The sequence below is a fragment of the Ranitomeya imitator genome, chromosome 1, assembly GCF_032444005.1.
Source record: "Ranitomeya imitator isolate aRanImi1 chromosome 1, aRanImi1.pri, whole genome shotgun sequence".
Classification (NCBI taxonomy): Eukaryota; Metazoa; Chordata; class Amphibia; order Anura; family Dendrobatidae; genus Ranitomeya; species Ranitomeya imitator.
Window position 1 is genome coordinate 706260104 of NC_091282.1, and position 17704 is coordinate 706277807.

Genomic DNA, 17704 nt, shown 5'->3' on the forward strand with positions numbered 1-17704 from the left:
GCGATATTTGTCTTTTTAGTAGTGTTTTGTTATGTAGAAGAGGTAATGATGATATAATATTATGTATTCGCTGCGTAGTGGTAATGGTAGTGGACATTGTGTAGCCGTATTGTTTTGGTATTTTATAGCAGTAATTTTGAAATTATTGCTCTTTGCATTGTGTGTATTTGGTTAACAACAGTGATAAACTGTAATTATATATGTATAGATGCTATTTTAAATGGCTATGGGGGAGTCATATGGGGAAACATGCACTTGCGGGCTTGGGCCCCTGATCTTTTAGGACCCTAGCAACGCCTCTGCTGTACTGTGTGTTTGCATGTCTGTGTTTCTGGAGTTATATGTATGTTTGTAAGTAAGTTCAGTTATGGTACCATATCTAAGCAGTAAGCTTGGTTCTGGTACTGTATCGATGTAGTAATGTAGATTCTGATTCTTGGTTCTGGTACCATATATGTGCTGTAAGCTCAGTTCTGTTCTTGTATCTAAGTAGTAGACTTAGTAAGCTCAGTTCTGCTCACTTATCTCTGTTGTAAGCTCAGTTCTGCTCCTTTATCTCTGTAGTAAGCCCGGTTCTGCTCACTTATCTCTGTTGTAAGCCCGGTTCTGCTCCCATATCTCTGTAGTAAGCTCGGTTCTGCTCCCTTATTTCTGTAGTAAACTCGATTCTGCTCCCTTATCTCTGTAGTAAGCTTGATTCTGCTCCCTTATCTCTGTAGTAAGCTCGGTTCTGCTCCCATATCTCTGTAGTAAGCTCTGTTCTGCTCCCATATCTCTGTAGTAAGCTCGATTCTGCTCCCTTATCTCTGTAGTAAGCTCCATTCTGCTCCCTTGTCTCTGTAGTAAGCTCGCTTCTGCTCCTATATCTCTGTAGTAAGCTCTGTTCTGCTCACTTATCTCTGTTGTAAGCCCGGTTCTGCTCCCATATCTCTGTAGTAAGCTCGGTTCTGCTCCCTTATTCTATAGTAAACTCGATTCCGCTCCCTTATCTCTGTAGTAAGCTCGATTCTGCTCCCTTACCTCTGTAGTAAGCTCGCTTCTGCTCCTATATCTCTGTAGTAAGCTCGGTTCTACACTTATATCTCTGTAGTATACTTGGTTCTGCTCCCTTATTTCTGTAGTAATCTATTTCAGTTTCCTTATCTATGTAGTAAGCTCTGTTCAGCTCCCATACCTCTTTAGTATACTTGGTTCTGCTTCCATATCTCTGTAGTAAGCTTGGATTTGCTCCTATATCTCTGTAATAAGCTCAGTTCTGCTCCTATTTCTCTGTAGTAAGCTCGGTTGTGCTCACTTATCTCTGTAGTAAGCTCAGTTCTGCTCCCTTATCTCTGTAATAAACTCTGTTCTACTCCGATATCTCTGTAGTAAGCTCTGTTCTGCTCCCATATCTCTGTAGTAAGCTCCTTTCCTTATCATCATAGTGATCTTGGTTCCATTCTCGTGTCTATGTAGTCAGCTTGCTTCTGTTACAGTATCTACGTAGGCAGTAAGGCTTGGTTCTCCTCGTATATCTCTGTAATAGGCTTGGTTCTCCTCCCATATCTTTGTAGTAAGCTCCTTTCAGCTTCCTTATCTCCTTAGTAAGCTTGGTTCTGCTCCCATAGCTCTGTAGTAAGCTCGGTTCTGCTCCCTTATCTCTGTAGTAAGTTCAGTTCTGCTGTATCTCTGTAGTGAGCTCTGTTCTGCTCTGCTATCTCTGTGGTAAGCTCGGTTATGCTCCCTTATCTCTGTAGTAAACTCGGTTATGCTCACATATCTCTATAGTAAGCGCTGTTCCGCTCCCATATCTCTGTAGTAAGCACAGTTCTGCTCCCATATCTCTGTAGTAAGCGCTATTCTGCTCCCATATCTCTGCATTAAGCACTGTTCTGCTTCCAAATCTCTGTAGTAAACTTGGTTCAGCTCCCATAACCTCTCTAGTATACTTGGTTCTGCTTCCATATCTCTGTAGTAAGCTCGGTTCTGCACCTATATCTCTGTAGTAAGCTCGGTTCTGCTCTCTCACCTCTGTAGTAGGCGCTGTTCTGCTCCATATCGCTGCAGTAAGCTCTGTTCTGCTCTCATATCTCTGTAGTAAGCTCGGTTCTGCTCCCTTATCTCTGTAGTAAGTTCAGTTCTGCTCTCCTAACTCTGTACTGAGCTATGTTCTGCGCTCCCATCTTTGTGGTAAGCTCGGTTCTGCTCCCTTATCTCTATAGTAGGCTCAGTTATGCTCCCTTATTTCTGTAGCAAACTCGGCTCTGCTCCCATATCAATGAAGTAAGCTTGGTTCTGCTACCATATCTCTGTAGTAACCTTGGTTCTGCACCCTTATCTCTGTTGTAAACTAGATTCTGCTCCCTTAATTTTGTAGTAACCTCAGTTCTGCTCCCATATATATCTGTAGTGAAATCTGTTGCGCTACCTTAACTTTGTAGTAAGTTCGGTTCTGCTCCCATGTCTCTATAGTGAGCTCTGTTCTGCTCACGTATCTCTGTAGTAAGCACTGTTCTGCTCCCATATCTCTGGAGTAAGCTCTGTTCTGCTCCCATATCTCTGTAGTAAACTACTTTCAGTTCCCTTATCTACGTAGTAATCTTGGTTCCATTCTCATGTCTATGTAGTCAGCTTGCTTCTGTTCCAGTATCTATGTAGGCAGTAAGCTTGGTTTTGCTCCCATATCTCTGTAGAAAGTGTTGCTCTGCTGCCATATCTTTGTAGTAAGCTCAATTCTGCTCCCATATCTCTGTAGTAAGCTTAGTTCTGCTCCCTTATCTCTGTAGTAAACTCGATTCTGCTCCTTTATCTTTGTAGTAAGCTCGGTTCTGTTCCCTTATCTCTGTAGTTAGCTCCTTTCTGTTCCCTTATCTATCTATTCCCTTACTACATAATCTTGGTTCCATTCTCGTGTCTATGTAGTCAGCTTGCTTTTGTTACAGTATCTATGTAAACAGTAAGCTTGGTTCTGCTCCCATCTCCAATGTCTCGGTAGTGAGCTTAGTTCTGCTCCCATATCTCTGTAGTAAGCTCCTCTCAGTTCCCATATCTCCGTAGAAAGCTCTGTTCTGCTCCCATATCTCTATAGTAAGCTCTTTCAGTTCCCATATCTACGTATTAGGCTCAGGTCTGCTCAAACAGCTCTCTAGTAAGATCGGTTCTACTCCCTTAACACTGTAATAAGCTTGGTTCTGCTCCCATATCTCTGTAGTATGCTCGGTTCTGCTCATATATCTCTGTAGTAAGCTCCTTTCAGTTCCCTTATCTAGGTAGTAATCTTGGTTCCATTCTCGTGTCTATGTAGTCAGCTTGCTTCTGTTACAGTATCTATGTAGGCAGTAAACTTGGTTCTGCTCCCATATCTCTGTAGTAAGCTCTGTTCTGCTCCCATATCTCTGCAGTAAGTTCGGTTCTACTCCCATATCTCTGTAGTAAGCTCCTTACAGTTCCCTTATCTAGGTAGTAATCTTGATACCATTCTCGTGTCTATGTAGCCAGCTTGCTTCAGTTACATTTTCTATGTAGGCAGTAAGCTCGGTTCTGTTCCCATATCTCTGTAATAAGCTTATTTAAATTCCCTTATCTATGTAGTAATCTTAGTTCCATTGTCATGTCTATGTAGACAGCTTGCTTCTGTTACAGTATCTATGTAGGCGGTTAGTAAGCTTGGTTCTGCTTCCAGATCTATGTAGCAAGCTCCGTTCTGTCCCCAAATCTATGTAGCTGCCTGTTTTTAAAGCCTGGTATCTCTGCTGCTTTAATGCAACGTCCAGAGATAAGAAGGGCAGAGGTAGGCCACTGTAACTCGAGGGCCACTGCCTTGTGATTGCCCCGCAGGATGAAAAGTGCCAGCAAGCCCCTGAGTACAACATGCAGTGGATATAGCTGAATGTATGCATTACCAGGTTGAGACATGCAGATCAAGAGAGCAGACTGTCAGTCATTATGTGTCTCACACTAGTAACGCTCCTTTACATTTAAAATAAGCTCTGGAGGCAGATTCACGGGGAGAACTATGTCCGGCGTATAGATCTTAACTAGTGATGAGCGAATATACTCGTTACTCGAGATTTCCCAAGCACGCTTGGGTGTCCTCCGAGTATTTGTAAGTGCTCGGAGATTTAGTTTTCATAGCCGCAGCTGAATACTTTACATCTGTTAGCCAGTTTAATTACATGTGGAGATTCCCTAGCAACCAGGGAATACTCTGAGGACACCCGAGCGTGCTCGGGAAATCTCAAGTAACGAGTATATTCGCTCATCCCTAATCTTAACCACTCATTTACACATTAAGAAAAATGTGGATTACTCTAAAATAAGACATGATATCTCAGATATCAAGTATATATATAGGCGGCTTTTGAAGATTCCCTTTAATACTGAAAAATATAATTACAAATCTACTAAAATACATCAATCTTCCTTAAAGGGTGCCCACATGGTGTTTTTATGTGGATTTTTGTAGCTAAAAAATTAAGGTGCAAATATAGCATCAAAAACTGTTTTTTTTCTGTGATCTTTGTACATGGGGAGGGTTTTTTCAGCTTCTTTGGATTCAGTGATCAGATTTGGACCTTTTATTCAAGCAGAAACACCTCAAGAATTTACATGTTGCTCCTTTTTCCCCCCCACTGGAAATAAACATCACCATGTGCACGATAAATGTGCTTTTCCAACTGACATCTATGGGAAGCTTATTCAAAAAGGTTTGGGATGTGGATCTTGGAGCAGAATTTGTTCCAAAAGCTATATCAAATAACTCTATGTGACCATACCTTAACAAAACTGTACAAGAGAATCCAATGTGCACAAAGTGGAAACCCTCCAGAGAAGATCTCTATACATACAGTTCCTTGGCTTCATCTAACTTCCTCTACAGTTGGTGGCCGGAGGCAAAACAGGGGACAGGGTGTATGATACAGAGTTGTACCATGTCCAAATCCAAGGTTTGGAGTGACACATCTCTACAGAGTAGGCCTCCTTACGTGCCTTTTACTAGCCAAGATACCCAACTAATCTTTGACATTTTCAAAATTACACAACCACAAATGGAAGTCCAAAGAGCTACAGTAGACACACTTATTCAATAGTCAAACTTCTAAAGTTTCAAATCCTCATTTATGAGACATTTGTCCCCAGAGACCACTAAGAACAAAACACAAAACTTTCATTCTAGGCACATTTGGAAAAGTAACATCCATTTTGAGGTCCATTTAACAGAATGGATATTTTTAGGGTTTTTGCCATAGATGCCAAGAAACCTTTTCCGGGAATGACTTATAAGTTGTATATATTAGTTTTTAACGTCAAGGAACTTTAGGGACAATACATAATTGGTTTTGCAATTTTTTTTAGTTTAGTTTTATGACTGTTTTTTGTTTGTTTTATACCATTTACATCTTTTTATTTGCGCCTTCACTTTTTTGTGTGTTCGTCCCTTTCCCTGGAGTGATTTTATGTAAGTTGCAAAATGTTTGCCTAATTTTACAAAATGTGCAATTTTTGTTTTGCTCTAAAATGTGGCAAAAAAGTTTAAAGACAACAGTAAAAATGAATTTTGACGTTGCGCAAAATTCATGACCCACGTGCACTATTTTGAAGATTTTGGCACAAAAACAGTTAACAAATACCACAAGAGAAAACAGAAAAGGGGTCAAAAAAAGCCAAATGATGAACTAGGGGCTTTGTGATTCTTAGGCTGTGAGATCCACTTAAAGGACAAGTATCTTTTAAGAAGTAATTTTCTGAATGGAAGGTAATTGAACTTACTTGTGTGCCTTGTCTTCCATTTCTTTTTGACAAGTGGTTGCCTTTCGCACAGACTCCTTCAGTTCGGTATTCTGACACTGGATTTCATGCAGTTGACGTCCCAACTCCTCATTCTGCTGATGCGTTACTTTAAGAAGTTCTCCTCGGTTTTTTAAAGCATCGTCGTATAGGCTGATTGTCCTGGAGAACTGCTCCTTCAGGTTCACTTCTTGAGACAAGGACTGGTGCAAGCTGAAGAAACACAAAGCAAGATCTGTGAGCACTGAAGAAAAACTACCTATTATTTATGACATATTTAAAAAAAAAAAAGTTTTAAAGTATATTGGCAATATGCTGCTTGGAGTTATTGATATTTGTGATAACTGAAACAGATTATCAACAGCTTTTGTGCCATGTATAATTGTATATTTTGTACAGTGGCCAATTATTGCAGCTCCTTGTTCCAGGAGATTCAGGGGGTCACCAATATTGCAAACCAACTTCTTGATGAACCACAAAACCAATAAAATGGTTATTTACATTTTTCTAGTAAATATAAATAATAACATGTGTCCCTGGCTCAAAACTGATGGTTATTAAAATTATAGATGGATATAGGAGCAATCAGAACCACTCAAGTGTTTCTTCTTTTAATTTCACCGCCAAAGTAGTGTCACCAATACACGTGCACTACCCCTAGTAATATACTTACCAGCTGCCTTCTTCTGCTGTTCTCGGCGCCACTCCGGTTGTCTCCTCCAGGTTATCACCTGCCGAATCACCCCAGTGTTTACTGTGTGAGTTGAAAGTCAAAACTCAAAGTAAGTCTATGAGAGCGAGAATCTCATAGACTTCCACTGAGAGCTTGTGACCATTGCCTCTGACTTCCATTTAGGCAGGAGCTGTGGTCACCAGGTGGTGGAATGGACCATAGCGGTACCGAAAAGAGCAGAAGATGTCATCTGTTAAAGGGACACTGTCACCTGAATTTGGAGGGAACAATCTTCAGCCATGGAGGCGGGGTTTTGGGGTTTTTGATTCACCCTTTCCTTACCCGCTAGCTGCATGCTGGCTGCAATATTGGATTGAAGTTCATTCTCTGTCCTCCGTAGTACATGCCTGCACAAGGTAATCTTGCCTCTTTCAAAGACATCTTGAAATTATGGGAATTGACACTTCATTATGACAGCTGAAAGGGGTCTAAAGCAAATTCTACAAGTTTTTGCCTTAGAAAGTTTAGAGCATTTTATATCCAGGCAAAAAGTATTACTGTAGCCACATCTTAATATATACAGTCAGTAACTATACCTGGCCACCATGCAAAAAGATGGCATGGGTATCTGACGTGATGCAATATTATTCAAGTGGTAACATTTGTTGAGTGTAAGTTTTGTTGCAATTTAATATATTTTGTAGTAAGGTTTGCAGAGTAAAACATGGATTACCAATTGGCTGCTGACATATGTAGAAGAAAATATATTTTCCATTTTTAAATTGCTTACATGACACATTAATTTAGTTTTTACGCACAAAAAAGTTTCTATGGACACAAGTAACACTATGTGGTGTTGTAGCTTGGTTATTATGGATACCCTGCACTATGGTAACAGCGAACACGATCATAAGAAATACACTTGTATAAGTATAGACTCTAATGGAAATGGTTTACAAAATAAAAAAAAACAATTACCGGAGCTATTAAGGACAAGAGGGAATACTGGGCCAGCAGAAAATATACAATGCACCGCTTTTTTCAACTACCATTGCAACATAGTCCAGTGTCCAAATCTGCAGGTTTAATCATAAACGGACTTGATTTTATTTTCATCCTCAGATTCTCGGCTGTTTAAGCCTTTCCCTCCCACGTAAAAATTATGCAGATTATAATTCCCGTATATCTCATGAAACAGGATGTGTCCCCAAGCTTTCCGGGTGACTCATGGGATGAGCATGCACTTTTATGACAAGTTTTATGACAAGCAAAGTCAACCATCTAAATGCATTTGTTATATTCATAGGAGTAAAGTAATTGGTAAGCATTTATTGATCTTCACTAAACTACACTAGGTAAAGAAGCACTAACAACAACGTTTTCATCCTTTTAATATATTGTAGTCATCATATTATATAGCAATGTTTACTTACAATTGCTCATTTTGCCTTTCTACGCAATTAATTCTTCTCGTTTCTTTGCTCCATGTAGAAACAGGAAGTCTCCTGTACCTGCATTTATCATTCCATTCTTCATCTCCTGACCCAGCTGCTCCCTCTTCTCCTTGCCTGCGACTTTTTCAATAATTCATGACTCATATAGGGAAAATTGACCTCCTGTTTCTACATAGAGGTTAGAAGGATTCAGCTAGTCCGTTCTTAATCACGTGATGTCATAGATCTAATGGAAAAGAGAAGAATTAGCTGGGTTGAAAAGTAAAATGAGCAATTGTATGTACACAGTGCTATATAATATGATGACTGTAATCTATTAAGTGGATAAAAAAATTTTATTGGAGGAGGAGGGCTTCTTTAGCCCCTTAACCCCTTCATAACCCAGCCTATTTTGACCTTAATGACCTGGCCATTTTTGCAATTCTGACCAGTGTCCCTTTATGACGTAATAACTCAGGAACACTTCAACGAATCCTAGCGATTCTGAGAATCTTTTTTCGTGACATATTGGGCTTCATATTAGTAGTAAATGTAGGTCGATAATTTTTGTGTTTATTTGTGTAAAAAAATCAGAAATTTGACGAAAAATGTTAAAAATTTTGCAATTTTCAAATTTTGAATTTTTATTCTGTTAAACCAGAGATATGTGACACAAAATAGTAAATAAATAACATTCCCCACATGTCTACTTTACATCAGCACAGTTTTTGGAAGTTATAAGGGTTAAAATTTGACCAGCGATTTCTCATTTTTACAACAGAATTTACAAAACCATTTTTTTTAGGGACCACCTCACATCTAAAGTCAGTTTGAGGGGTCTGTATAGCTGAAAATACCCAAAAGTGACACCATTCTAAAAACTGCACCCCTCAAGGTACTCAAAACCACATTCAAGAAGTTTATTAACCCTTCAGGTGTTTCACAGCAGCAGAAGCAACATGGAAGGAAAAAATGAACACTTAACTTTTTAGTCACAAAAATGATCATTTAGCAACAATTTTTTTATTTTCCCAAAGGTAAAAGGAGAGAGTGGACCCCGAAAGTTGCTGTACAATTTATCCTGTGTACGCTGATACCCCATATGTGGGGGGGGGGGGGGGGTACCACTGTTTGGGCACCTGGCAGGGCTAGGAAGGGAAGGAGCGCCATTTGATGTTTTGAATGAAAAATTTGCTCCAATCGTTAGCGGACACCATGTAGCATTTGGAGAGCCCCTGTGTGCCTAAACATTGGAGCTCCCCCACAAGTGACCCCATTTTGGAAACTAGACCCCCCAAGGAACTTAGATACTGAAAAAAATTTGATCAGAAGGCAATAATTCAAATATAAAAGCCATAATTTTTATTAATACAACTGCATTAAAAACACATACTGCCAATCATTAGGGAAGTAGAACCACCAACACATATCACACCATCACCAGTGTTAACGCACAGCGTCCAAGCATTAGTGAATTACAGGTAATAGTACCGGGCAATGTTACAATAAAACACCCTGGTACATTGCAAAGTACAGACAGATTCCTGCCCTATGTGCCACTACTCAGGCTGATAGCCATACCTCCTAACACAAACCCCTATAAAGCCCACAAGAGGCCTATACAAAAAGGGGAGACGTAATAATTACCGTTTAGGGGAGTAGCCGTCACTGCTGGACACCGTGCGTCTAGGAACTTATCTAGATGCATAGTGAGCACTTTAAACCCCCAGATGCTTCACAAATTGATCTGTAAAAATGAAAAAGTACTTTTTTTCACGAGAAAAGTTCTTTTAGCCTCAATGTTTTCATTTTCACATGGGCAACAGGATAAAATGGATCCTAAAATTTGTTGGGCAATTTCTCCTGAGAACACCGATACCTCACATGTGGGGGTAAACCAATGTTTGGGCACACGGCAGGGCTCGGAAGGGAACCTGTCCGATTGTACATACAGTCCGATCTGTAGACCACATGGTGTGCGGTGCTGAGAAGAATGATATGTAGGTTTGTTGGAAAATATTAAGTATAACTTATAATTTATTCATATCCTGGTATTTGTATGCAGAAGAATCCAGTGGGCGGTCATATTCAATTACAAGTTTTACTGAATCTTTTCCCAATAACAATGTCTATCAATCTGATCATCCCCTATTCTATAACATCCCGCCGGCAGATCAGGTACCATTTTCAACATAACAGCTTCTCTTTGGGAGTGTCAAGGGATTTTCCAATGTATTGAAATCAAGTTTAACATAAAATAAAAAAAGGAATTGCACCGTAATAATCTCACTTTGGGGAGAAGCTGCAGGAAATTCTGCAACTGAAAATCAGTTCTATTCATCTGAATGGGGGCATTGCTAAATTTTCTGTAACAAAATCCTTAGCGTGAGCATTCATCCTTATTAATTCGGTTTCGTTCCTGCACCATCTATACCTGCTAAATATCCTTTGTACATTTTCTATCCGCCACATTACATAATGGGATGCAACCTCATAACTGAAGGCTTTAATTGGGTGCAGAATAGCATGTTTATTACAACTTGGTTTATTTTCATGATTAATACATGTCCCCATTATATAAAGGGATTATCCAAGGAAAGAAAAAATTGCAAACGCCCCAAAAATCAAAGTAAAAAAGGTGATATTTTATGTTTTACTGACACCTCACATTTCTGCAGCGTGCTGCAATTTCCAGTATTCCCCGATTTCTCTGCAATTCTGTCTGGACCTTCATACAGCCACTAAAGCACAGCCCCTGCCTCCCCTCCCCATTAGTCTCAGGATGACAACAATCACAAGATCGGGGACAGGGCGGAAATCTTGTGCTGTTCAGCCCCTTACAGTGACATGATTGAGGAGAATCCGACCCAAGCGGAAGGAAAGTCAATTATCACTCACAAGCACTGTGTCGTTTCGCCACTGCACAGCTTCTTGTGCCATGTGACAGATACTAAAGGGTACATCTGCTTCTGTATCATAAGGGTATGTTTCCACGGTCAGGAAACCTTCAATATTCGCTGCGGATTGGACGCTGTGTACATCTGCAGCGTCCAGATGTTACAGCATAGTGGAGGGGATTTTATGAGATCCGGTCTCCACTATGCGTGCAGGGCCGCATCCGGCGGCCCTGCATAACCGGACAGGCGGTGCATCTTTCCAGATCGCATCACTTCTATTTATCTTGCGGAGACGCTCAGTCTATGAATACAATGCGGTGATTCCGGATGTGTTCAATGAACACATCCGGAATCTCCGTGCGTACAACAGGGGGTGGCGGAGCGGGGTATCCGCTGAGTCCAAAGCGCAGGGATTCCTGACCGTGGAAACATACCCTAAGTTTTATTAGGGCATGTGAGTATAATAGAGATGGCTCACAGTTTTAGCCTCTTGTCTACAACCTCAGGCCAAAAAACTATGGAATTTTCAAAATTAGCATATGCGGACATGACTGCTTTTTCAGTTTCACTCTGCCTGAAAAAGCACCGCAAAAAATGAAAACAAAGGTTTTATGTGCACACGTCTTTGCCAGTGGACCTATCAAGTTTTTCCAAGACAAAGCTGCTTTAGCTGCATATATATTTTCTTATATGTAAGTATATTTTGTTAGAATGCCCCAAACATTGGCTTCACACTTTTGCCAAAGCTGCTTAATGTAAAAGCTGATGGTCTTTTTCATGAAGAGTAGTGATGAGTGAACGTTCTCTGATAAGGTGTTATCCGAATATGCTCAGGTGCTAACCAAGGGTCTTCGGCGTGCTCGTATAATATGTTCGAGTCCCCGAGCCTCAATGTCTTGCAGCTGTGTCTTATGAAAAGGACATACTACACATACAGTGAGTACGGAAAGTATTCAGACCCCTTTCCATTTTTCACTCTTTGTTTCATTGCAGCCATTTGGCAAATTCAAAAAACTTCATTTTTTTTCTCATTAATGTGCACTCTGCACCCCATCTTGACTGAAGACTGAAAAAAAAATCGGAAATGTAGAAATTTTTGCAAATTTATTAAAAAAGAAAAACTGAAATATCACATGGTCATAAGTATTCAGACTCTTTGCTCTGACACTCATATTTAAGTCACATGCTGTCCATTTCATTGTGATCCTCCTTCATTGGATTCTAAGCGATATGTGTGGAGAAAACCAGGACACTGCTAATCACCTGTCCAATACAATTCCAACAGTGAAACATGGTGGCGGCAGCATCATGCTATGGGGGTGTTTTTCAGCTGCAGGGACAGGACGACTGGTTGCCATTGAAGGAAACATGACTGCGGCCAAGTACAGATATATCCTGGATGAAAACCTATTCCAGAGTGCTTTGGACCTCAGACTTGGCCGAAGGTTCACCTTCCAACAAGACAATGACCCTAAGCACACAGCTAAAATAACAAAGGAATAACTTCAGGACAACTCTGTGACCATTGTTGACTGGCCCAGCCAGAGCCCTGGCCTAAACCCAATTGAGCATCTCTGGAGAGACCTGAAGATGGCTGTCCACCAACGTTCACCATCCAGCCTGGTGGAACTGGAGAGGATCTACAAGGAAGAATGGCAGAAGATCCCCAAATCCAGGTGTGAAAAACTTGTTGCATCATTTCCAAGAAGACTCATGGCTGTACTAGCTCAAAAGGGTGCTTCTACTCAATACTGAGCAAAGGGTCTGAATACTTATGACCATGTGATATTTCAGTTTTTCTTTTTTAATAAATTTGCAAAAAAATATTTTTTTTTTCAGTCAAGACGGGGTGCAGAGTGTACATTAATGAGAAAAAAATGAACTTTTTTGAATTTACCAAATTGCTGTAATGAAACAAAGAGTGAAAATTTAATGGGGTCTGAATACTTTCCGTACCCACTGTATACACGTTAATAATGGGTTTTGGCAGTATTCTCATAATATCGGTCAGGCCTTGTGATATGTTGTCACCTATGAAAAGTTACGTAAGAGTTTTTGTTTTGTCCAGTTTCACCTGGAAAATATTCTGAAATAGTGCATAGTGAGCAGAGGGTCTTGTGTCCGGTAATCTCTCCTTATCTCCGGCACTGATTCTAGGACATGAGTGGGCGTCCATAAATCTGATTACCTTATCACTGACTGGAGTAAACATAACTCCTAAGTCCAAAGTCCTAGTTCTAGCTTGAAAACAAACCTTAATTTTTAGGCCTATCGTCAAGTGCCACAGAGGCCAATGATTTGTTCATATACAGGGTGATCTCCTCTCTGTGCTATTGAATCATTCTCTTTATTGTAGCGACACATCCATGTAGTTTAAAATTATTTCTGGAATGGTTGCAACAATTCATAGATGGATGATGTGTCATTTCTGATGTTTAGCCTGGCTGAATGATGCTTCAGTCGATCATTCGACCGGCAGCTGACTCAGCCAACTCTCTCATACACAGGAGTACTCCTGTGTTCTCTATGAGAAAGATGTCGAATAACACGTCAGCTAGCGACTTGTCCCAGGGAGAAAAATGGGAACGGCAGTCTGAAATCAGACATGTGCGATCCACTTCTCGCCAGAATATAAGTCGACTGGTCTCCTCATAGACATTAGACTGTCGGACAAATCCGTCGATATAGGTGGATGCAGCCAACTTTAGTCAAATGTCTATGGGGCATTAAATCTCTTGGAAGCTACTATCTCTCACAATGTACATGGAAACATTGGCTTACGGAGTCACATTAAATATTTGGTGGAAAGTGATAGAGCGGTGATACTGAATGGAAAATTCCTTTAAAAGAATGTTTTAGTGGGAAAAACTTGTTTACCAATGGTGCCCATAATTATTATATGAACATCTTCTGAACCCACCAAATTTGGTAGAACAGTGACAGAGAATGAGGAAAAAAATATTGGGTATGCTGGAATTAGGTCAGATTCCCACATCCATGTTTCATAGTTCGAGCATGGATCAAGAGCTATAGTTGTATAGAGGCTGTCAATTTCAGATCAGGAGACCCCCGACTATCCATACATCACCGTACTTGGACCGCACAACATGTATGTGTTAAAACATGCCCAAACCTTTGTCTTCACAGGAGATAGGGCAATGTCAGGGGGGAATTGGTAGCATCTTAGCTTGTGGGCATTTAGAAGTTCATAATCACCAACTGTTTACGAAACTCACTTCACCAACCCAAGATGGACAGATGTTGGCTTCAATAGTATTGAATGAGCTTAAAGGAGAGGACTATCACATAACGGATTTTTTGTCCAAAGCTTTGTCCCATCTCTGCATCTTTCTTGGTCTCTCTTCCGTTTTTGTTTTTCTGTCATCCACTATATAGAGGCTTCTAACTATAAGTTGCAACTATGCAAATGCTATATGTATTTCTTTATGCTACTGGTTTTGACAGATGACATGCTACTTTGTTTTAATGTGATGCTTCAATCTCCTAATAACCTCAACACGGACTATTCTTTCAATAAATCCCCCCCCCTCAGGCATCATGTAACGTGTAACTGCTGAACAATACTGTATATGGAATTGTATATTCTTTTACAATCTTTTATTGATATAGATTTAATCTATATTTGAATTTTATTTTATATTTGACATCATTAAAGTGACTGCTTTAGCGCCTAAAACATATTAGAGCTTGAGAATGTTGGGTTACAGTACTGAAGGTAAGCAAACATGTTTTTTCTCTAATCTTGGCCAATCCATCTCAGCTTAGCACTGTAACAGTTAAAAGAAGTGGATTTCGAATAGGCAGCAACAATAGAATGGATAAATGGAAAAATCATCAGCGATGTCCTTAGGCCTCCGTCAGACATTTCTGGTGGTGGCTTATTTCTTAGAGGAAACAAGGATCGGCATTCTGAAAACGGAAACGGCAGACCCTCTTGTCCCTCAACAACATCTGTGGAGTGGGAGTGAAGGGATCACATACACATTAGATTAGTATAAACTAAACCAACAGTCTAATGTGAATGAGGTACCCCGATAACCCAAAAGATATCGGAGGACAGAACATTTTTGGTTTTGGACTGCCAATCTCTTTATTCTCGAAGAGATGTCTAACAGCGGCTCTCTCATAAAGAATACAGCATTCATAGCATTGGGCAGAGCAGGTCCTCTTGTGTGCAGAAGAGTCAAGTGAGATATCTACTGGTTGAAATATCAGCCAAACCTTGTTTGGGCAACAGTTATCTAAAGTGTATGGGGGTGTTTCGAGCGAGAAGAAACTTGTCTGAAATCAGATATTCATGATCACCACTTCTCCTGACCATCAGTCGGCCAGTGTCCCTATACATATTAAGCTATCATGCATGAGGACCTGAAGAGGCCCAAGCTGTCGAAAGTCATATGGCAATTATACACGCCTACCGTACTTCCTTCTAATTTGTTTTTTGTGGATTTATTTGTGTCATATTCATCATGAAAAAATCCCAGACCTCACTTTATTGTAGAGGTATTTTGCATTAGAGCTATAATACGGTATTGAACAAAGCATCGTATGGCTGCACAAGGAGTGCCTGTGTCCATGCAGTATACATCTGATCTTTTTTTTGGGGGTACAAAGATTGCGTGGCTTTTAATTTAAATGCCCGGTTCTTTGTTCCCCTGCTTGATCAGCTGCTGCATGAGGCCTCAGGTTGTGGCCTTCTTCTCTCTCTCCCTACAGAAAACAGATGAACATGGTCGGGCGTCGATGTGAATGGGGAGGCAGGACAGACAGCTATTCAAAATGTAGGGGCACCCTAAAAGAGAAGTCTTTGTATTCGCATCTCACTCATTTATGACTTATCCACTGGAATTTCTCCATCCCTGGCACCTATGTCAAGAATGTGGACAAGCCATTTACAACCTGCAAAGGGCCACTCAATCGTGAAACCAAATCTTGTGGTCACTGGCTCGCAGTGGCTGGTAGAGCTTAAGTAACACGGCCAACACCAGGGTATTGACGCACCCTTAGTGTTAAAAAGAAAACCATGTACAAGGCCTAACGCTTTACGCCACAATGAGAGAAAAGCCTCAGTATCACTTGAGCGATGCAAATGTATCGTCTGCAGGTTACCTATTCAGAGTATTTACCTCCACGAACAGAAAAAAGTTTGACCTGAGCTCTGAAATGAAACACGCCATTTACCCATCACCATGAAATGTCAGCAGCAGCTGCGTCCGGCGCCGGGGGAGATTAATATGCACGCGAGCAGTACAGCACACAATATTAGAAAGTAATATTCCTGTAGAATGTCACTGAATACATTACTGCCTGTAATTGCCGAGAGCACGGAGAGTAATAACCCGGCTTCTTGTTGCTACATAAACATGTGAGAAAAGGTTTGCGGTAATATATTTAAAGGTTCCATCCTAAGTAATTGACTGGAGCCATACTGGTGCGCCAGCGGGTGCTTCACTCAATGAATGGGTGAGAGGTGGACAACGGTCACGCCAAGGCCTGCAGTTATCTACTCATGGTACATTGCACTTTAAACATTTTTAATTTCTACTGGTATGATGTGGATGACCAATCCTAGGACAGGTTATCAATATCAGATGGGTGAGGGCTGGCTCCTAACACCGCCATCGATCAGCTCTGGAGGCACCCGGATGTAAAGAGTGTAAGTAGCAGAACACCGCTTTTTATTGACCGCTGTCGGGGCCAGCACCATTCCAGCAGGAGAGGTCATCTATGGGTATGTGGAGGACTTTTGCCATGTTTATATACATGTTCTTTGTCATCCATGCACCACTCTGAACTTACTCTATTAGTCGTTATACATGTTCTTATGTTATATATCACTACTAGTGATGAGCGAGTGTACTCATTGCTCGGGTGGTCTCCGAGTATTTGAAAGTGCTCGGAGATTTAGTTTTTGTTGCCTCAGCTGCATGACTTACAGCTGATAGACAGCTTGAATACATGTGGGGATTCCCTAGCAACCAGGCAACCCCCACATGTGCTCAGACTGGCTAGGAGCTGTAAATCATGCAGCTGCGTCAACAAAAACTAAATCTCCGAGCAGTTACAAATACTCGGAGACCACCCGAGCGTGCTCGGGAAAACGAGCAATGAGTACACTCGCTCATCACTACATGATGCCGTCTCCAGCTGTGCATGACGCCTTTTAACTGCTATGTCCTTCTCCGATGTGTTTTTTGTCATAACGTTTTTGATATTTTCCTAAATTATGAGGCCATAATTGTTCTCCTCTCCCTCCCAGCCTCCTCAACTCATTATTCACACAAAAAAAACTAAAATGTGTCTATGTCAAAATAAGATACATAGACAGTTCACGGATGGATGAAGTTACAGCTACATATTGAAGTCTATAGAGAGGGGAGGGTGAAGGGAGGAGCACAGTGAGAAAACAGGCAGAAGGAGATACAGACACATCCTGCTGCAGCTTTCTAGTGTTTATCTCAACCCAGTGCGGGATTCACAGCAACACTGCTCAGTAATGATATATAGAATCCTCCATACTACTGCTCCTTCTAAGTATGAATAGTATGCAGAGAACTATGTATAGAAGATATTATAGCAGCTAGTTTTACCCATTAGCTAAAAGACATTTGCAGAGGCGAGAACTGGTGAATCATGCAGGATATAAGTCATATGCTGGCCAGAAAAAGTGATATTTCACATTTACATACACATGACAGCTTATTCTAAAAAGGCATTTGAAATGACAGCTGCACTTTAACTACATAGGTATTCCAGTTATTAGTACCATATTACCATATGGGCATATTTAGCAGTCATTGCACCAATATTAATTCATATGACTACCTATGCCTTTCTCATGCTCTGCTTTTCCCATGTACGTAGGTACATAACCTTTCCATAGCTTTTATGCAACTCATCTGTAACTGGAATGT

At 40.7% G+C, this 17704-nt stretch overlaps 1 protein-coding gene across 5 annotated transcripts in view; it reads right to left on the reverse strand.

The window, feature by feature from the left end:
* MIPOL1 (mirror-image polydactyly 1) overlaps positions 1-17704 on the reverse strand; it is a 516895-nt gene that overhangs the window by 35218 nt on the left and 463973 nt on the right. For all 5 annotated transcript variants that reach the window (XM_069731947.1, XM_069731922.1, XM_069731940.1 and 2 more), the window contains one exon: positions 5749-5979. In XM_069731947.1, the coding sequence (XP_069588048.1) occupies positions 5749-5979 (231 nt within the window). The remainder of the gene's footprint in view (positions 1-5748; positions 5980-17704) is intronic.